Source organism: Molossus molossus, unplaced genomic scaffold (genome assembly GCF_014108415.1).
Source record: "Molossus molossus isolate mMolMol1 unplaced genomic scaffold, mMolMol1.p scaffold_m16_p_2, whole genome shotgun sequence".
In the NCBI taxonomy this organism is placed as follows: domain Eukaryota; kingdom Metazoa; phylum Chordata; class Mammalia; order Chiroptera; family Molossidae; genus Molossus; species Molossus molossus.
In genome coordinates this window covers 72,012,707-72,031,358 of record NW_023425355.1, presented here as the reverse complement: position 1 = coordinate 72,031,358, position 18,652 = coordinate 72,012,707, and the positions used below count along the sequence as shown (strand labels likewise).

General features: G+C 39.1%; 1 protein-coding gene across 1 annotated transcript; it reads right to left on the bottom strand.

Moving 5' to 3' along the window:
* Window positions 1–3,092: 3,092 nt before the first annotated feature.
* CD40LG (CD40 ligand) lies at window positions 3,093–18,182 on the bottom strand. The gene is made up of 5 exons (XM_036271510.1): window positions 17,903–18,182; window positions 15,659–15,790; window positions 11,305–11,359; window positions 9,338–9,400; window positions 3,093–6,656 (listed from the first exon to the last, which is right to left on the bottom strand). Exons 1-5 carry the CDS (start codon window positions 18,056–18,058, stop codon window positions 6,280–6,282), a joined length of 783 nt encoding a protein of 260 aa, XP_036127403.1. The 5' UTR covers window positions 18,059–18,182; the 3' UTR covers window positions 3,093–6,279.
* Window positions 18,183–18,652: the final 470 nt, after the last annotated feature.

Sequence of the window (18,652 nt, the reverse complement as noted above, 5' to 3'; positions counted from 1 at the left end):
CAGTGATGTCAGCGGGGTGTTGAAGTCTCCTGCTATGATTGTATTGCTGTTAATTTCTCCTTTGAAATCCTCCAGAAGATTTTTAATATATTTTGGTGCTCCTATTTTAGATGCATATATGTTTACCAAGGTTATATCATCCTGTTGAATAGATCCTTTCAATATTATATATTGGCCTTTTTGGTCTCTAGTTATGGCCTTCATTTTGAAATCTATTTTATCAGATTTGAGTATTGCTAGCCCAGTTTTTTTCCTTTCCATTTGCTTGGAAGATTTATTTTATCCCTTCACTTTCAACCTATGTAAGTCTTTTGTTGTGAGGTGGATCTCTTGTAAACGACATATATATATAAGTCATGCTTTCTCATCCAATCAGCTACTCTGTGTCTTGATTGGAGCATTCAATTTATTTACATGTAAGGTGATTATTGATATGTAGATATTTGTTGCCATTTTTGTTTATTGTGGTTATATTGTTCTTCCTGTTTCTTCTACTAATTATAGCAATCCTGTTAACATTTCTAGCAGTGCTGGTTTGGTGCTAATGCATTCTTTTCGCCTCTTTTTTGTTTTTTGTCTGGGAAGCTCTTTATTTGACATTCTGTTTTGAATGGTAGCCTTGTTGGGTAGAGTAATCTTGGATTCAGATCCTTGTTTTTTATGACCTTGATTACTTCATGCCATTCCCTTCTGGCCTGTAGTGTTTCTGTTGAGAAGCCAGCTGATAGCCTTATTGATGTTCCTTTGTAGATAACCTGTTGCTTATCTCTTGCTGTTTTTTGGACTATCTTAGTCTTTAATTTTTGACATTTTGATTACTATGTGTCTTGGTGTGGGCCTGTTTGTATTCTTCTTACCTGAGGCTCTCTGTGCTTCTTGAACTTGAATGCCTTCTTTCTGCACCAAATTAGGGAAGTTTTCTGTCACTATTTCTTCAAATATATTCTCTAATCCTTGTCATTTTCTTCTTCTTCGGGGACTCCTGTGATGCGAATATTATTATGTTTTCAATTTTCCCACAGTTCTCTTAAGCTGTCTTCCCGTTTTTTGTTTTCTTTGTTTTTTTAATTGTTTTTTTCTTTTGGTTTTCTGATTGGCTTACTTTTTTCTACCCTGTCGTCTAATTCACTGATCTTGTCCTCGGCTTCCTCTACTCTGCTGTTTAGTCCTTCCAATGTGTTCTTTATTTCTGCCATGTCATTCTTCATTTCTTCTCAGTAGTTTTTCATTTCTAATTGGTTGAATTTCAATGTTTCTATGTCTTTACTCTTTTTGTTGATGTCCTTACTCATCAAATCTTGAGCTTCCTCAAGATTATGGCTCTGAATTCTAGCTCTGTTAATTTCCTTAAGTGTATTTCATTTATCTCATCTTCAGTAGAGGTCTTTTGTTCTTTCATTTGGGATTTGTTTTTTTGTTTCACCATTTTGGTTGTTGCTGTGGGTTTTCAGGCCTACCAAATTTTCCCTGTGTGTGTTGGTGTTCTGCTGTTTATGGCCCCCTCTACTGGGTTTGGATGAGCGTGGGAAGACCCACATTCAACACCACTGTCAAGTCTTACTTTCCTGTGCAGATTTTCAAACCTAGAATTTGTTCAGTTATCCTCTAGTTTTTTTGCCTGGAGGCTATTAGTTGTGGTTACTTGAAGAGCCTTGGGATCTCTGTTCAATGAAAAACTCCCTCGCCCTGGCCGGTTTGGCTCAGCGGTTGGAGCGTTGGCCTGCAGTGTAGAGAGACCCGGGTTCGGTTCCCGCTAAGGGCATGTACTTCGGTTGCAGTTTGTCCCCGGCCCTGGTTGGTCGCGCGGGTGGCAGCCACTCGATGTGTCCCTTCACATCGATGTTTCTCTCTCTCTCTCTTCCTCTCTCTCCCTCCCGCTCTATCTGAACAAAAAATGGAAAAATGTCCTCGGGTGAGGATAAAAAAAAGAAAGAAAGAAAGAAAGAAAGAAAGAAAGAAAGAAAGAAAGAAAAACTCCCTCATGTGTTCAGGGTAAGGGGATTTCCAGAGGGTAGGAAAATGTTGGTTCTCAATGAGACTCAATTTGCATTTTAATGGCCCACCTGGGTGGGGTTGAATATCCAAGGGAGGGGCCTCTGCTTCTCCCCAGAGCCCTGAAATTAAGTAAGATGGACATCGTCCTGCATGGCCGCAACTCAGCAAAAGTTCTGAGTGCCCTCTCAATCCTAATTGTTCCCACATAGTTCTCCCTAGTCCAGTCCTCCCTCCCTCTGCTGTAGCCCATTGTGAGTGGCTGTGGCTATTTTAGTGCTCTGTCTTGGCTCTCTCTGCTGTGGAGTGGGCTTGGGAGTTTAACTTCAAGGGCACTGCTCACAACTAAGACCATTGCTGTTCATGTGCTTCCTGCCCCCCTCTCACACCTTCGCAACCCCAGCAAGATCGATTCAGTGTCCCTGGTTATATGGTCCTCACAAGCTTATTTTCTGTTGCTTTTTCCTGATGATTTGTCTTTATATTTATTGTAATTCCAGTTTGGTCCTGAGAGATGGTCAGTGTAGCTTCCATTCACTCCACTGCGATTTTGGAATTCTTCCTGATTTTTTTTCTTAAAATGAAGATATGGTTCACAGAGAAAGAGAACATAATAAAAATCATACTTAGTTCCACTCTCCATGTTTCAGTGTCTCTGAATACTTGAGACTTCTCTAAAGGACTATGGAAGTACAGCTTTCAACACAGTGGTGTCAGTCTTTATGGAAATAGTCTAATTCAACTCATAATGCATTCCCTCCTGGACCCAAGGAGTTTATATGTTGTTTCCCTTTAACTTGAGTGCCCTGTAGTGGAAGCTTGCTGGGGCAGTTTACATTTTGTAGACATTTATGTCCTATCAAGTAACAAAGATATAATGCTTTATACTTTGTTTACTTTCTCTTTATCTAGAAATAAAAATTATTGGTTATTTTAAGCATTTCTCCCCTCTTTTGGTGGAATGCAGAAGTGACATGTTTATAAAAATGGAATTAAATTATCTAATTTATGATCAGAATATTACAGGTACAGCAGAAATGAACTCAAGTCCTCAGCATTTATTAGAACAATTTTGAAAATGTTCAAGTGAAGTTTGAAGCAAACATCATGTGTAATTTTGCAAGTTACTGTAAAATATAAAAAGTATATCATCTATTTTTGTATATAATTTTCAGTCCCTGAGTACATTTTTATCATAAACGTTTTTGACATAATGAAAGTTTATACAGTATTGCAAATTTTTTCTGTGTTATAAGCACATTCATTCATTCATTCATTCACTTTTTTATGCAATGAATAAAGGGCCAATTCTATGCCAGGCCCTGTAGTAGATACTGAAGTTGCCTTTAACTTGGGTGTCCTGTACTGGTAGCTTGGTGAATGGGACAAGGTTTTGGTCCTCAAGAAACTCACAACATAGTAGGAAAAACCTCACCCGTGGTAAGTGCTGTGAAGTTAAAGTACAGGGCATGGTGGGGGAAAGTAATGGGTGTTACAAGAAAATAAAACAGCATGCCTGGATCCTAAGGCAGGAAAGAAAGCATCTGTAGCCTTACTTTGAGGAACTAAGGGTTAGAACTTAAGACACTGAGAGACATATTGGCAGGAGATGAAATAAGTTATTTTGGTCATTATTCTAAGGTCAATAAGAAACAGGGGAATAGTGAAATTAGAATTCTGTTTAAAGAATTAACTCTGGCTGTGTGTGAAGAATGGATGAGAGGGAACAAGAGAGGAGACAGAGAGTCTAGGAGGCTGTTGTAGTATTCCAGAAGAGAGATGACAGTAGTTTGGACTAGGGTACTAACAGCTGAGATAGGAAGAAGTAGATTAATGTAATTATTTAAGAAATATGGTTGATGTACATAGACTGATGGGATTGGCTTTGGGAGTGAGGACAGTGAGAAGTCACATTAGGTTTCTGGCTTGGGAAACAGGGTAGATGAGGCCATCATTAACTGAAATGGGAAGTACTGAAAGTACATCCCATCATGTAGGGCGAAAGATCAAGAGTTCCATTTGGATGTGTTGGGTTTGAGGGCCTAGGCCCACCATCTGGAGATTTAGGCAGTTAGAGACAGCTCCAGGGGTTAGGTCAGGACTAAATTTGTAACATTAGTAGCATGAAGATGGTAGTTAAATACAGGAAGGGGTAGGGGGAGAGAACCCACTGTGATCATGTATCACAGGAAGAGAAAAGGGGGAAGGATGAGACTTGGAGTTCTTGGGAAGGGCAAAGTGACCTCATGAGAAAGTGGTCTGAGAGGCTAAAGGCAGTTGGCTATTTGAGGCTAAAGCTTAGGGGCAAATTCTGGGCTGGAGCTATAGCAGATGGCATTTAGAAGGTGGTAAATAGCATGAGAACAGAAGACATAGTCTGGAAAAGGTGTTTTTTGTATCGATAGCATTCCTTCTGAAAACAGATATTGTTCCCAGCTTGGTTTTTACAGGTAGAGATTGTCTGATGATAATTATTTTCAAAGAAAGTGGGTTAAAGTACAGAGACAATATTTAGAACAGAGGATGTGAGTATATAAAGACCATAAAAGACTTGTTCAGGCTGTACCTGTATTCTCTTCCTATAAACCCTACTAAAGAGGGAATGTGTCCTGTCCATCCCAACTGTGAACATATTTCTAAGTGATCCCTGAATCAACAAATGTTACCCCTGCTTATACTAAAGTTTTCTCACTGAAAAAAGTATGTAGCCAGGCAAGTTTGTCTAGCATGATTTCAGCCTTGTGTTAGAAAGTCATGCTCCAAGGTCTTCAAAGTCACTCAGACAAGAAGGGACTATGTGGTCCACAGGACTGAAGAGCAGAGGCAGTGGCTAAGAGATGACCCACCACTCCTCACTCTGCTTTCTTTTTCCTACAGTAATATTTTTCTGCTTGAACACATGGTGTTTATCTTAAGCAATGCACTCTACCAGTAGAGACAAAAAGCTTACTCTGGGTTCCTTACATGAAAATCCCTCAGTTGGCAGTGATAAGACATAGCCCCCCCCCCCCTGGTTTCAGTAGAAGACTGAGGGGCTGATACTTCCCCTCGGGCTGTCCCAGCTCCATTTCCTCTTGTCTAAGGTAGAACTGCCTAGACAGCTACTAAAATGATAAGCGACTGCTTCTCATTTAAGGCTCTCCCTCCAGCTTCACTTAGCCATGATTAATAAAAAAATAAAAAAATAAAAAAAATATCTCTTTAATCCCCTGCAATCTTTTCAGAGAAAACTGGAAATAAATATTGTTTTTCACTGAGTAAGCTTCCATGTCATTCATCAAAGGCTATCACTGACTTCCAGGAGTATGCTGTCACCAAGATATTTTATGGTGCAACAAGCTTTGATAAGCCAAATTTTATCTAGTTTATGAACACAGCACAAAGGTTGGGAAAATTCCTTCCAAATGATTCCTTCTCCCCAAACATGGCCTAAGCTTTAGGTGCTAAATAACAACAATAATGTTAAGGGATTTTTATTATTCAAAAAATAAATAACAAGATAATGTCAAGTTCACTCTGGAAACAATGGAGACTGCAGGTAGATACAATAGATTTCATTTAAATATAGTCATTTTTTGAGTAGGAGTGGGCAGGCTCAGAGCTGCTCTCTCTGCTCCCCTTTTCATCTACAGTGGTGGAGATAGTGACAAGGTTGAAATAAAATAACTGATGAGCAACAGCCTGACACTGTGTGTGTGTGTGTGTGTGTGTGTGTGTGTGTGAAGGGCAAAGAGAGAGAAAATGAGTGTCAGGGTGGCTGTTGTGGGGGAGGGGGCAGGGTTTTTTAGTTCTCCACTGCATTAGACTTTCTAGAGCCTGTCCCCTTCATCGGTGATACAGGGACCCAGAATCAACCGTATAACTAAATGTGAGCTGAGGCTCCTTGTTTTCCTTTTGTATCTTCACTGATAAGTCAAATACATTATCCACTAAAAGACATTGCATGGAAAAAACACACCTAAATTTGGATAATAATCTGCTGTTTACTCAGAATTCAATCTGTGCCTAATGGCCTTGTTTTTTCATAGGAATCTCTGGGTGTCTGTATCAGTTGGGTTGCTGATTCAGAATATAAGCTCTTAGGGAACAGGGCCTCTTTGGGTTTCACCCGCCCCATAATTCACTTATTGCAGCCCTACATGCCTTGGGATGTATAATAAATAGTTCTCCATGAGGAAGATCCTAGGGTTATAAATAGGCAGTTCAACAGGGGGTGGTCTTAACTGCTTTGCTGTATTATAAAGACTGCCAGCATCAGCTCAGTGGCAGCCTGCGAGGTTACACTGTTCAGAGTTTGAGTAAGCCAAAAGATGTGAAGCCGGTCCCATGGCTCACTTGAATTGGATCAGTCACGTTGACAAACACTGAAGCACCTGGTTGCAATTCAAATACTCCTCCCAAGTGAATAGATTGTTGCCCGCAAGGTTTGGAGGAACTGTGGGTATTTGCGGCTCTAAGTAAGATTCTCTCAGATCCACTCATGGACCTCAGGCAGAGGCTGGCTATAAATGGAGTTTGACTTGAAGCATCCTGACTGGAACAGAAGGTGACTTGGGCATAGATATAATAGAGTCCTTGTCTTTTAACAGCCAGTTGTTTCCCATTTTCAAGAGTTACCAAATTGTTGCTCATGGTGTAGTATCCTTTTTGGGCCCACTGTAGAACTGTAATGGAGAGGAGAAAAATCTGTGGTGAGGTGAAGCATAGCATGGTTCACATTCTAACAAAATATAGTTTAATGTTGACACTAGCTTCATAAATGAATAGAAATTTGGGGCTATTGCTGACAAATTAGCATGGGCTTCATAGTCAAATGAAGCTGGGTTCCAGTTCAAGCTTTATTCAAGCTCAGGTAAGTCAAGCTCTGAGTTTCAGTTTCTCACCTGCAACACTGGGCTAATACTATAGCACATTTCAGAGACTTGTGAAGATTAAATAAAATAACAGAGCACAGTGAGTTTCCTTCTTCCTTTAGAATTCTTACAGCCAATTTGTCCTCAAACTTAAGAAAATGTGAATAATTTCAAAAGTCCACGTCATAAATTATGCATGTTAAAATAGTCAAGCAAAATCCTTGCTGATTTCTTCCTTTCTTTAAAGTTTACAAAGTCAAAGAGTTGCTGGTCCACCTATCTCAGCCTCAGCACAGAGAAAAAGAAAGACCCCATTTCTTCCTACCTGATCAAGCTGTTGCAAACCTGACCTGCCTCCCACAGTAAGGACTAAAATTAGGCAAGGAAGTATGAAAATAAACCTGTCATTTCACTGTGTTTTGATCTCCCATTGTAGTGGGTGCCACCAACTTGAAAGTACTTGCATTCTTGTGGGTAAACCGGAGTACCCACCAACAGTGTGCCATTTTCTCAGCTGAGATGTTGAGTGGGTTCAAAGTAGTGTGTGCACTCAATTTCAAATCTCAGCTCCCACAGAGAGCTAGATTGCTGAGGTGTGGGTTGGGGAGAAGTGAAAGTATTGATACATTTACTTCCTTGAGCTTTAAAAAAGTCCTATATGGTAGTCTTAGGCCTATCAGATTGCAATATCCAACCTTTTAAGACTCATCCTTTAGTAATAGAAAAAGCACATAAAATGTCTGACAATTCTTGGCCCTCCAGACCATTCCAGAAATGACACTTTATTATACTTTTCACTTTTGGACCAACTGAGAAAACAAGTGCAGGTTCCCTATCTTTTAGTCCACTAGGATTATTTTTGTAAGTCTTACCTAATTTTCAGCATTGCTGTGGGATGTAGGTCATGCTGTCTGTACCAGCATGACCAGGTAAGAATGAGGGGTTTGGGACTAGGATGGGTGAGGAATGTTACTATCTTCCCACCTGATGCCCTGCAAACCTACCGTGATGCAGACTGTAAAATATACTAGGACCAATATCAATAATGGGCCTTTTGGCAGAACCTGGACATCATTAAATATACTCAAGTACAAGGATTTATATACAAATGATCAATGGAAAACTATTTTTGAGAAGGTGTCTCTGTTGCTCTTATCCAATCTGAATGAGAAGGAGTCATGTGGATGGCCACCCTGGACATGCTAATATAGTCGTGATATTCTCCTATAAATGTTTTTTTCTGAGAAAGGGGTACTTGGAAGAATTATTAAATATTGTAGTAATACTGGTATTAATTAAGGACTTTATGTCATTCTTGTGACATCTAAATTACAGCGAAGAAAGCTAAGTAATGTCACCTCCTATCTGTATAACACTTGACAGTATAACTTTCTTCCACAATAGCTGATCTGATACTCAGAGTCACTCTGTGAAATGAGGCAGGAAATTGCTGTGTAGGTAAAGGGACTTGCCCAAGGCCACCCAGCAAGTGATAGTCATGGTTCTTGAACCTCAGTGTTCAAAACTCCCCTGTCCAGTGCTCTTACTCCCATACTATGATACATGATAACCATGTATACACACTAAGAAACCCAAACCCCACTCAGAGACGAAGCTGTCTCTCTTCCCCTCCCCTCTCTTCTTCCTCCCCTCTTCCACTCTCCTTTCTCCTTCTCCTCCTCCTTCTTCTTCTTCATCTCTCTCTCTCATTCTCTCTCTCTCTCTCTCTCTCTCTCTCTCTCTCTCTCTCTCCATTCCATAGCACTGTGTTGAGCTTTTTAAGACTGCTCTGATGCACTCAGACAGCATTTATGTAAATGGGGGATTTTATGCTAGTGTATGTGTTTCCATCCAATTATCAGATGCAACACATTCTCCAGCACCAGCTATCAGGAGGTACAGATCTGGGAAATAAAAGATCTAAAGGGTAGAACAATGGCAGAACATATATGGAAATAAAATTATTCAGAGTTGAAAAGATTACAGTATGTCATCTGTTGTTACTTCACTGGAAAATCTAACATCCTGGCACCTACTGATCTTTGCAGAATGGTTTTACCTTTAATTTTATTGAGGTGGGCCACAGTGAGGCTGAGTTCATCATACAGGAGTTGACAGAGGGCAGGAAATACCCCCTGAGGCCCATTTACACACAGTGAAGAGGGGTTAGGATGAGGGATGTCCCCAGTCAGGAGGTCATCACCTGCCATCTCTTCTATGTTGTCAGAATAATGGTCTCTCCACCCAGTAATTCATCATTTAGAATCAACCATTGAGCAAGGACATAATAAGAACATTGAGATTGCTTCCCACCTCTTTTTGTCCCTTCAAGTCCCATCTGTACATTTGAGCTTATATTGAAGACAAAGGAGAGCACGTGAAAGGTGTATGGTAGACTTGTAAATTAGTCCCCAAAGGAAGAAAGGAACCTAATCATTAGGCTGCCTTCCCCCCTGGGTGGTTGATACTCAGATAGATGCTTTTGTACTTACCAGATGCTGTTTTACTACTGGCCTCACTTATGACATGTGCTGCAATTTGAGGATCTTGATCACCTGAAATGAAACCAAAAGCAAACTGTCAGACCACAGTAACAAAAACTGTTCCACTGAACCATTTAGTCCAGTTCTACATCTGTGTAATAGAGACTATGTTTAAATAGGGTATGTAAAATAAGAATAAAATGGTCTGAAATCTGTCTCACAGAGGGAAAAGTTGGTTTCTAAAATCTGAACAATTGAATTGGTATTTCCACTGATCCTATTTTTCTTATAGTTGTTCAGTACTCAACTCCACTTTACATCGATTGACACAGGCTAAAAATACTGGTCTAGTTCAGCCGGTGTGGCTCAGGGGATTGAGCATTGTCCCATGGACTGAGAGGTCCCAGTACAATTCCAGGTCAGGTCACATCCCTGGGTTGTGGGCTTGATCCCCAGTAGAGGGAGTGAAGGAGGCAGCCAATATATGTTTCCTCTCACATTGATCACATTGATGTTTCTATCTCTCTCTCCTTTCCTCTATCTCTAAAAAAAAAAAAAAATCAATAAAAATATATTTTAAAAATACTCTTCTACATTAAACATACTTTGAACCTTGCTTTTAGGAACAACTTCCATCCATTGGGATTCTTAGTGGGCCCCAAGATCATGTCTGCACAATTAGCTACTAAGGTGCTTATAGTGCCTGATTTGGCCAATCTATTGTATCTGCCTCTAATTGTTTCTCATGTTAAAGGTTCGCTTCTTAATTAGATGTGTTACTCTCCTAAGTCCAAAGACTGTGTGGAATTCTCTTTTTTTTCCAGTAATGACCCTAGTGTTGGACTCTTTATGGGTGCCCTATACATATTGAGTCAAATTGCATTACCTAAATTACAAGTTTTGTTAAGTTTTTGCTTTGCTGCATACTGCTAGGCAGTTTGTATGATAAACTTCAGCCTCCACATATACTGTTTCCTTACATTTCACTGTAATTAACAGATAACATGGTTCCACTCAACATATTTTACAGTCATTGTGAAGACAAAACCTTCATGGAAATCAGTTCACCCTTTGCATCTAGACAAATAGTTAAAGCAAGATGTTGGCCTCAGAAAACAGTATCTGTATTTCTGTATGTACTGTATGTGTATATGTATTTGTGTGTATTAAATTTACAAACCCTATAGCATCATTTTCACTGACATTAGGATATAATAGTCTCTCTAAAAACATCCATCTACCAACACTTCATCTTTCCCATACTCAGCTACTCAGGTTACTCAAGGTATTATTGTGTTTGGTTTAGTGTACTACAGTCTAAAAGGAACAGGGACAGTTAAGGTGTCATCCAGAAAAGGAGGTAACTAGGAAAGGAAAGGGTCTGGCAAGGGTCATAGGAGGAAGAGTGGAAGGTACTGGGGAGGTTTACCCTGGAGAAGAAAAGGCTCCCATGATTGCATTCAAAGATGGACCAGCCTGCTTTTTGAGATAGAAGTTGCCTAGGCATGTTCAATCAACGGCCATAGGGTCATTGTTGTTCTGAAGGAGATTCATGCCCCGGGCAAGGTGTTGGATTTGAGAAGCATTAAGACCCCTTCCAACCATGAGACGTTCCAGATACTGTCACATCAAGAACAGGGCAAATAATAGAATATTGTCACATTGACTCATTCTTTGATTCCAGAAGCTCCACTAGCTATGGTTCCCCATGAAAAACTGTTATTGAGCAGTGAATGCCGCTGCTGCCAAATGACGATTTTCTTATCATCTTATCCTCTGTAGGTGGTACTAGGCTGTATGGTTGCTTTGATTAAGGTACTAAAAATAATGGAATTTCTTCATACACGTATTGTCAGCAGTAAAGGAACCCAGACAATTGTGTTCCCATTTTATTTCCAGGGCTAAACGTTCCCCGATACAACACTGGGTTGTATTAGTTTTCAACTATGCATGGAAATTGGTAAATAGCAACCTACCTTTTTGCGGTTGAAAGTTTTTTTCTTTCTCCTTCACTTCATTTCCCATTATATCCTGAAATAAGAATCATTGCAAAAGATCATTTTGACAGGAACTCTTCTGTGGGGTTTTAGAGGTACCATATGTTTGGCATCGATCTTTGCTCTGTTGCCTGTTTCTGGTGAGGATTATAATATAGACTCAAATCCTGTAATTAATTCCATCATACTGACAGATGAGCTGACAACCCAGAAAGCCCAGGTATAGACCTGGAAGCAGAGTCTAGGCTTCATTATTGACATTCCAGCACTCTCTAGATCAGAGGCTATGATACTGACTTTTCCTATGACCCCAACCTCCCTGGTTTTGACAGGTATTGACAAACAATGCTGAATGGGGAGAAGATTCAACCCTGGGAACTGGTATATAGAAAATTATTAAACATAAAGCATGGTGTGTATCTATTAGAATAAAATATGTCTGAAATCCCTCAGAAAATGGTAACAGTAACTTTTATCATGAAAAGAAATCCCAGAAAAGACCCTCAGACTTTTTTTATTTTATTATCTTTCTCTTGTTGCTGTTTGTGTGCCCTTGTGTGGCCTACATTTACAAGGGTGGGAAAAAGTAGGTTTACAGTAATGTAAATAAATAATATAATAATTAATAAACAATACAAGAATATTAACCTACTTTTGCCCACCTCTGTACTATATATATACTAAATACAGGAGGGGTGGGCAAAAATAGGTTTACAGTTGTGAGTGAGTGAAACATAGTTTATATATATGAAATACAGGCAATCTCCCAATGCTTCTGATGTTCAAAGGGAAATACAATTCTTCTTCAGGGGTCTCTTCCCACTTAGTAACTGAAGGAAAGTTAGAAGTATTCAAAGAAGCTAGCAGGAATGTCAATCAACACAGGTCAGAAGATAATAAAGGGTACTACTGCCATTTTAAAGATACTGAATAAAAGGCCTGGAGGGTATAACTTGGCTGGCATAAGGTCACCCAAAGAGTCTGAGGCTGAAGCGAAGAGTTGAAACTGTGAGATCCCATTCATAGGCCCGTCTTAATTCACACCATCACCCTGTGCTCTGAACACAAGAGAGGAAGACAGTAGTATTTTCACATCTTGTGATAATCAAAGTCTTGTGCTCCTTCCCATTACTAGAATCAGTTTTTACAGGACCCTTCCTTTTCATTCCTTCCCTAGAAAGAATTGGTGTTGTGACTATTGAGTGTCTTCTTGTAGAGTCAGCTCAGTTGCCAGATGTGAGGGTGTAAGTCACAGAGCCTAAAAATCTGCACTTCATCCTGGCAGTGTTGCTCAATTGGTTGGAGTGTCATCCATGCACCAGAAGGTCACAGGTTTGATTCCCAGGGCATATACCTAGGTTGTGGGTTCAATCCCTGGTTGGGGTGCATACGGGAGGCAACTGATCAGTGTTTCTCTCACATAGATGTTTTTCTCTCTCTCCCTTTTTCCCTCTCTAAAATCAATTAAAAAAAAAAAAAAAAAAAAGAACCTGCACCTTGAAATGCTCACATGGGCCTAAACTTTCCACTTGAGCTGTAGTGTGGCACTGCGAAAGTGCGGCAACAGGAAAATGTTTGTGAGATAACAAGTAAACAAATGAGTATTTAGTGTCTTTCAAAAAATGGAGTGTGATGATCAAGGTTGAGATACTTTCAAGATAGGTGGTTGCATTGGTGTCAGAGCCTAGCCAAGATAAAAATGTGAAGTCAGCATAGTTTATGCACCCAACCTTGCCTTTCTGTGAACTTTTCCCCAGCCACACTCCCCAGAGCCTTTCTTCTTGCTTTACTCCCCACCTCAACTGAAGCTGAGTTTCAGAAACACTGGAATTACTTATTTCTCTCTCAGTGGGAACTCCTGTAGCAGGTATGGACAGATTAACCTTTAATTTATAAAGGAATGCTTTGACCCTATCAAAGACATCTCAGTAATTGTTGGGCAGACAATCATGGAATTAATCATTGTAGTACAGTGTAAGGTGAGTAGTAAGTTTTAATGTGAAATTACATTATTCACAATGCTGCCTCCACTTACCCTAACATAATCCCAAAATTCTATCTTCTCCCCAAAGTGACAAGTTGGTACTACTTGCCTCAAGAGATAGATAATGAATTCCTTGTTATTTGAAGTGTTCAAACAGAGATTGGGGGACAACTTTGTAGGGATTGTGAAGAGAAAACTAAAGTTCTGCATTGATAATTATATCTGGTGATTTCTAAGACCTCTTCAAGTTCTGTGATTCAAAGCCCCGAAATTCAAACTCTCGGTTGCTCTGGACCAGTAAGACTGTGACCCAGAAAGAAACACTACTAATGTTAGCTAGAATATAAAAGTTTAATTTAGAATTATTATGTAGCTGACCCGTTAGCTTTTAAAAAGTCAAAAATATCACTTTAGAATGAGAAATTTGGGTGGATGGATATTGGAGAGGGGTTAAGTCATTGGAAGAGGACTGGATATTTGGAGGATTTTGTGTCTTACCATCATGCATATTATAGGTACAGATGACATTGACATGGATTCCACCCTACTGCAGTAGAGGTAAGGGGCTTCCTCTGTTGCACGTAAGGAGCCCTAGTTAACATGCCTGAGAGGTTTTGCCTATTTAGAATATGAAACTTTGGAGCTGTTGTTTTTTTATGCAAGCATAAACAAAGAGGCCAAATAAGCTGTTTTCCTTACTTCTATCCTGGGTAGCTAATTTGGGAAGCTTTACATATGTGACCTGAAATAAAGCCATGAGGAATTTGCAGTAATAAAAAGAAAAAGAGATAAAAAGCAACAGCCACTCTCACTGCTTTTGGAGATAACTGAAGGCTGATCACATAATTACAGAATGTAAAAATTAGTAGTGCCCTTACAGATAATCTCAGCCCTCTCATTTTATAGATGAGAAAACTGAAGTCTAGAGAAGTGAAATCATTTGCCCAAGGTCTTGCAGCTAAGCACATTATATATGTTATTGAGATTATTAACCGTTGTTCTGAAAGTGGCTTTATTTACATTGAAATTTGCAACACATCCCAATACCCTGTAATACTGGCCAGAAACCTCAAAGAAGCAGAGAAATTAAAATCATTTCCACACTTTGCAAATATAAAGTTAGGAGTCTTCATCTAAAACCTGGATTATCATAAAGAACCTAAAAGCCAGCAACATATTTGAGCTGCATTCTGATTCCCTTAGGTGGCTCAAGAATAAAGAAGGTCTTAGAGTCTTCACTACTGGGTTAAATGACAAATCAGGGACAGTATAGAAGGAAAGGATTAAGTTCAGAAATAAATTCTTAAGCTTTTCTATCCCAGATTAAATCACACATTATCTATATATGAGAACTAATTCCTCTTGATTTACCCGGCTACTCACCCACCTGGCAGAGAGCTGCCCTAAATGTGGAGTATTATCTCTTATTCATGACCCCAAAGTGGGCTGAGGGCCAAAGGTATATGACTCAGTGTTCTGAAAGGAAAATAGGTGGGAAGACTTTTTGATGTTCTGCTTCAGGAGAAAGAACTCTTAGATACCTTGTCATGAGGATGGAATTAATGTTGTAGATACATCCGCAATAAACATTCTAAAATTTTCTTGTTTAAGTACTAATTATATGACTTCATGCTGGGTACCAGCCTGTTGGGCTAGAAATCTTCAAACTATCTCTGCCCCAGGTCTTGATCAACCCTAGAGTGAACTGGCTTCATGAGCGAGTAGTGTTATATGGTGTCTGCTTTGAGCAGTACTGAGAAGGTCCATCATCCATTCTCCATACCATTCCTCACAATAAAAGAAAACTATCTCACTTTCATGGCACCTGAAATTCCATCATAAGAGAAGCAGTCTTTCATATGTGAGAATGTATCAGTCTTTAAAAGTCCCTACAATACCCAGTAAAGGCAATGCCTCAATCTGTGGCCTGCCAACACTGCAGCAGAAATGGTTATTACTTCCCTGGGAAATGGGTATTCAGTGAGAGGTCATCATGGTTTGGATGGGAAGATAATAAAATGCAAAAAGCAAAATTGGTTTACTTCAAAATTTTTCCAGAGGCAGCTGCATGCTTGAGCTCATGTCTATGTGTGAATGTGCCCATGAGAGTATGTTTTTTTCCCTGAGTCTTTTTTGTTCTTCTCAAGAACATTCCTATGAACGCACACTTCTAACTTTCCATACCCTTTAAACATAGGATTTTGGTTTCATTTTTTCCTTTTTTTGGATACACATGCCTATGTATGTATAAATAACAAATGTTTAAACTTTTACATTGTCCGTTATCAGTTTCCCAGCAGAAATACTATATTTTTCAATGACACTTTTACCAACAAATGAGCTCCTTACCTTGACAAAGGCTTCAAACTGGCTTCTGATCTTCTCACAATTCAGTAAGGATAAGGACCGCTCTCCTTTGTTACACATCTGAATCATTTTCATGAACACAAAATCTTCATGAAGATTTCTTTCATCTTCTATCTATTTGTGAAATAACAGGGGCATGAGAAATGTAATTCTGATAGAGGATGGCACTGATGATGTCTGCCTCTACATTCATTTCCACCACATCAACAATAGAAAAGAGGGCTTTGCATATATACATGAAGAATAAAAAATTACTCTGGATTATTGATATTTGGTATTAGCAATTAAAAAATGTACAGAAGAAAGCAACTAAAATGTCATATTATCTGAAACTCTAGGTGGAAATCAAAGCTATTCCAATACAATTTTATCACAAAGCATACATTTTTAAATGTACTATAGCAGCAACATTCTATAATTATCATACTTCCCATTGCTCCAGTGATGACTGCTTGCTATAAACAGTCTACAAAATAGTTTTCTGCTGAGCAAATATTCCCACTTCATTTTAGTGTTTGTGATGAAGACATTAATTTGCAATGTGTATCAATTCACTCAAGTTCTAATTACATCTTTATCTTTTTAACTTTATTATTTGCAGAAAACATTTGAATTTTTAAAGAAATCATCTCTCATTTCCAAAGTTAACAAGATATTTACCCAATGTCTTAGAATAATTAAATGTATGGAATTCACTTGTGTAATCAACTAATTCTCTGCTGTTTTCTTGTTTTAAGATTCAATATTTGTATTCAAAACAAGATGAAGTTAGCCAGTGGCTTTCATTGATATTAAGAACACACCTAGCCCTGGCCGGTTTGGCTCAGCGGTTAGAGCGTCGGCCTGCGGTCCAGAGAGACCTGGGTTCGGTTCCCGCTAAGGGCACGTAGCTCGGTTGCAGTTTGTCCCCGGCCCTGGTCGGTCGTGCGGGTGGCAGCCACTCGATGTGTTCCTTTCACGTCGATGTTTCTCTCTCTCTCTCTCTGTTCCTCTCTCTCCCTCCCACTCTACCTGAACAAAAAATGGAAAAATGCCCTTGGGTGAGGATAAAAAAAAAAAAAAGAACACACCTAAATTCTATGGTAAATTTGAGTCTCCCCAGGTCAATATTTTCCCTGTAGAGGCTAGGCTTATGTCCATGCTTTGATTGGCATAGCCCATCAGGCTAAACACAACCAACCAGACCCAGAACTGACCCCTCTTTTCTCAGCAGTGACAGCTAAAATTTGAGTAACCCGTTGAATTGCCTCAACCATCACTGCGCCACTTTATTCTGATAGAATACTGCATGACCTTAATTCTAGGTTGCCATCCCAATAAAGGACATTTAAACAGCCCTGAGAAAATACAGTATCCAGATACTGTAGATCCATAATTCTCACATCCAAACTTTTAGGAATGGACAGATAATTAATGAAATTTCTCCTTTTCATCTATGATTTATATTTTGTCAGCACAGCCAGTAATGCCCCTCAGTGGAAGTGGGTAAGCACATTAAAACAGAATAAATCCTAATGGTTATCATTTCCTACAACTGCAAAACAACCTGCTAAGTTACTTTTTTTCCTTGTAAGTCTAATCAAATAATATAAAACAATTTAGAGGGAAACAGGGCAGCTTGCAACTACAATTAACATTTGACTAATTATACAGAGAACGGCACTTTTACTAAGAGACAAATTTTAGGATTTATCCATGTCTATGCTATTCTGAAGCACTATGAAATTTGAGATCAAACTGATGTTCTCCTTCTCTAGTTGGAAATTTTAAAAGAAAAAAACTTGTCTCTATGATAAAGTTTACTTTTTAAACAAAACTTCAGTAAATAATTATACTTCATGCCTACATAGTGCTTACTTTGTGCCAGGCTTTGTTCTAAGCTCGTTACAAGGCTAAATTTATTTAATCAATGGGGTGCATACCATTATTACTCCCATTTCTCAGATGTGGAAACTGAGGCATAGACATGTAAAATAACTTGCCTAGGCTCACAGAACTAGTAGAGGGCAGAGTCAAGATTTGAACACAGGCAGTCTGACTACAGACCCCAAGCTCTTAACCAGAGACAAGAATAGGAGACTTCACTAACTAGACAACAGACATTATGCCACAAGACCGTTTATCAGTTTGGGTTCCTACCATTGTCTATCATTTGGGTAAAGCTAAACCAACCAACCCAGAAGTTAATAAGGACCCCAAATTTAGTTAACAAAGACTTCATCTTACCTTGTCCAATCTTCGGTGAAGATACACGGCAAAAAGTGCGGACCCAATCATCTGGGTGATAAGAAAAACAGTAAGTAAATACATAAAAATTTTCATACTGATGGGTAGTCCACTGGTAACAGATCTGGGAGAAGGTTGGCAGTATGTTTCAATCATGCTGTGTTAAAGTTGAAATATCTTCTGACCGAAAAGGTGGCAAAGGCAGCATGAGAAGACTGTCAAAGTGGCCACCTTACTCAGGATTAGTTAAGAGCATACAATCGTCGCAGCCCACACTTCCTGGAAAATGTGCTTAGTAGTCTTCTCTCCCAGCAAAAAAAGTTACGTAAAGGTTTTTTTTGTTTGTTTGTGTTTTTTTTTTTCTCTTAAATTATACCCATATCATTCACTTCCAGGCTTTCCCTTTTGTTAGTAAAGAAGAAACGTGTTTCTTCTTCCATACATTCATTCTTGCCTTGAAATGTCATAATCTTCTCAACAGACAACGGTAGTATTTTCCTATTGCTAACTTTTTGGGTCCACCAGTTTCAAGGAAAGTGATAAATTAATCCACCAGCAACAGACATATTTCATTTTCGCTCTTACTAATGTAAAGCAGGAACCTGGTATATAGGGAAAGAACTAAATGTCAACAAAAGTTTGGATTGATTTTATGACTGGGGTGTCACTAGCTAATTGCTTCTAAGGACTTCTTTAATCTTTAAACCCAACAAAATCCTGGCAGTTTTTCAAGTCAACACTACGTTGCAT

What these genes read in the sequence shown, in the direction of transcription:
- CD40LG (XM_036271510.1), bottom strand. Translation starts at nt 18,058, where the DNA reads ATGATTGAAACATACTGCCAACCTTCTCCCAGATCTGTTACCAGTGGA. An exon ending in AGTTTGAAGCCTTTGTCAAG is followed by an intron (nt 11,360 to 15,658) that starts GTAAGGAGCTCA and finishes TTCTTATTTCAG; the next exon opens with GATATAATGGGAAATGAAGT. An exon ending in AAACTTTCAACCGCAAAAAG is followed by an intron (nt 9,401 to 11,304) that starts GTAGGTTGCTAT and finishes GTTTCATTTCAG; the next exon opens with GTGATCAAGATCCTCAAATT.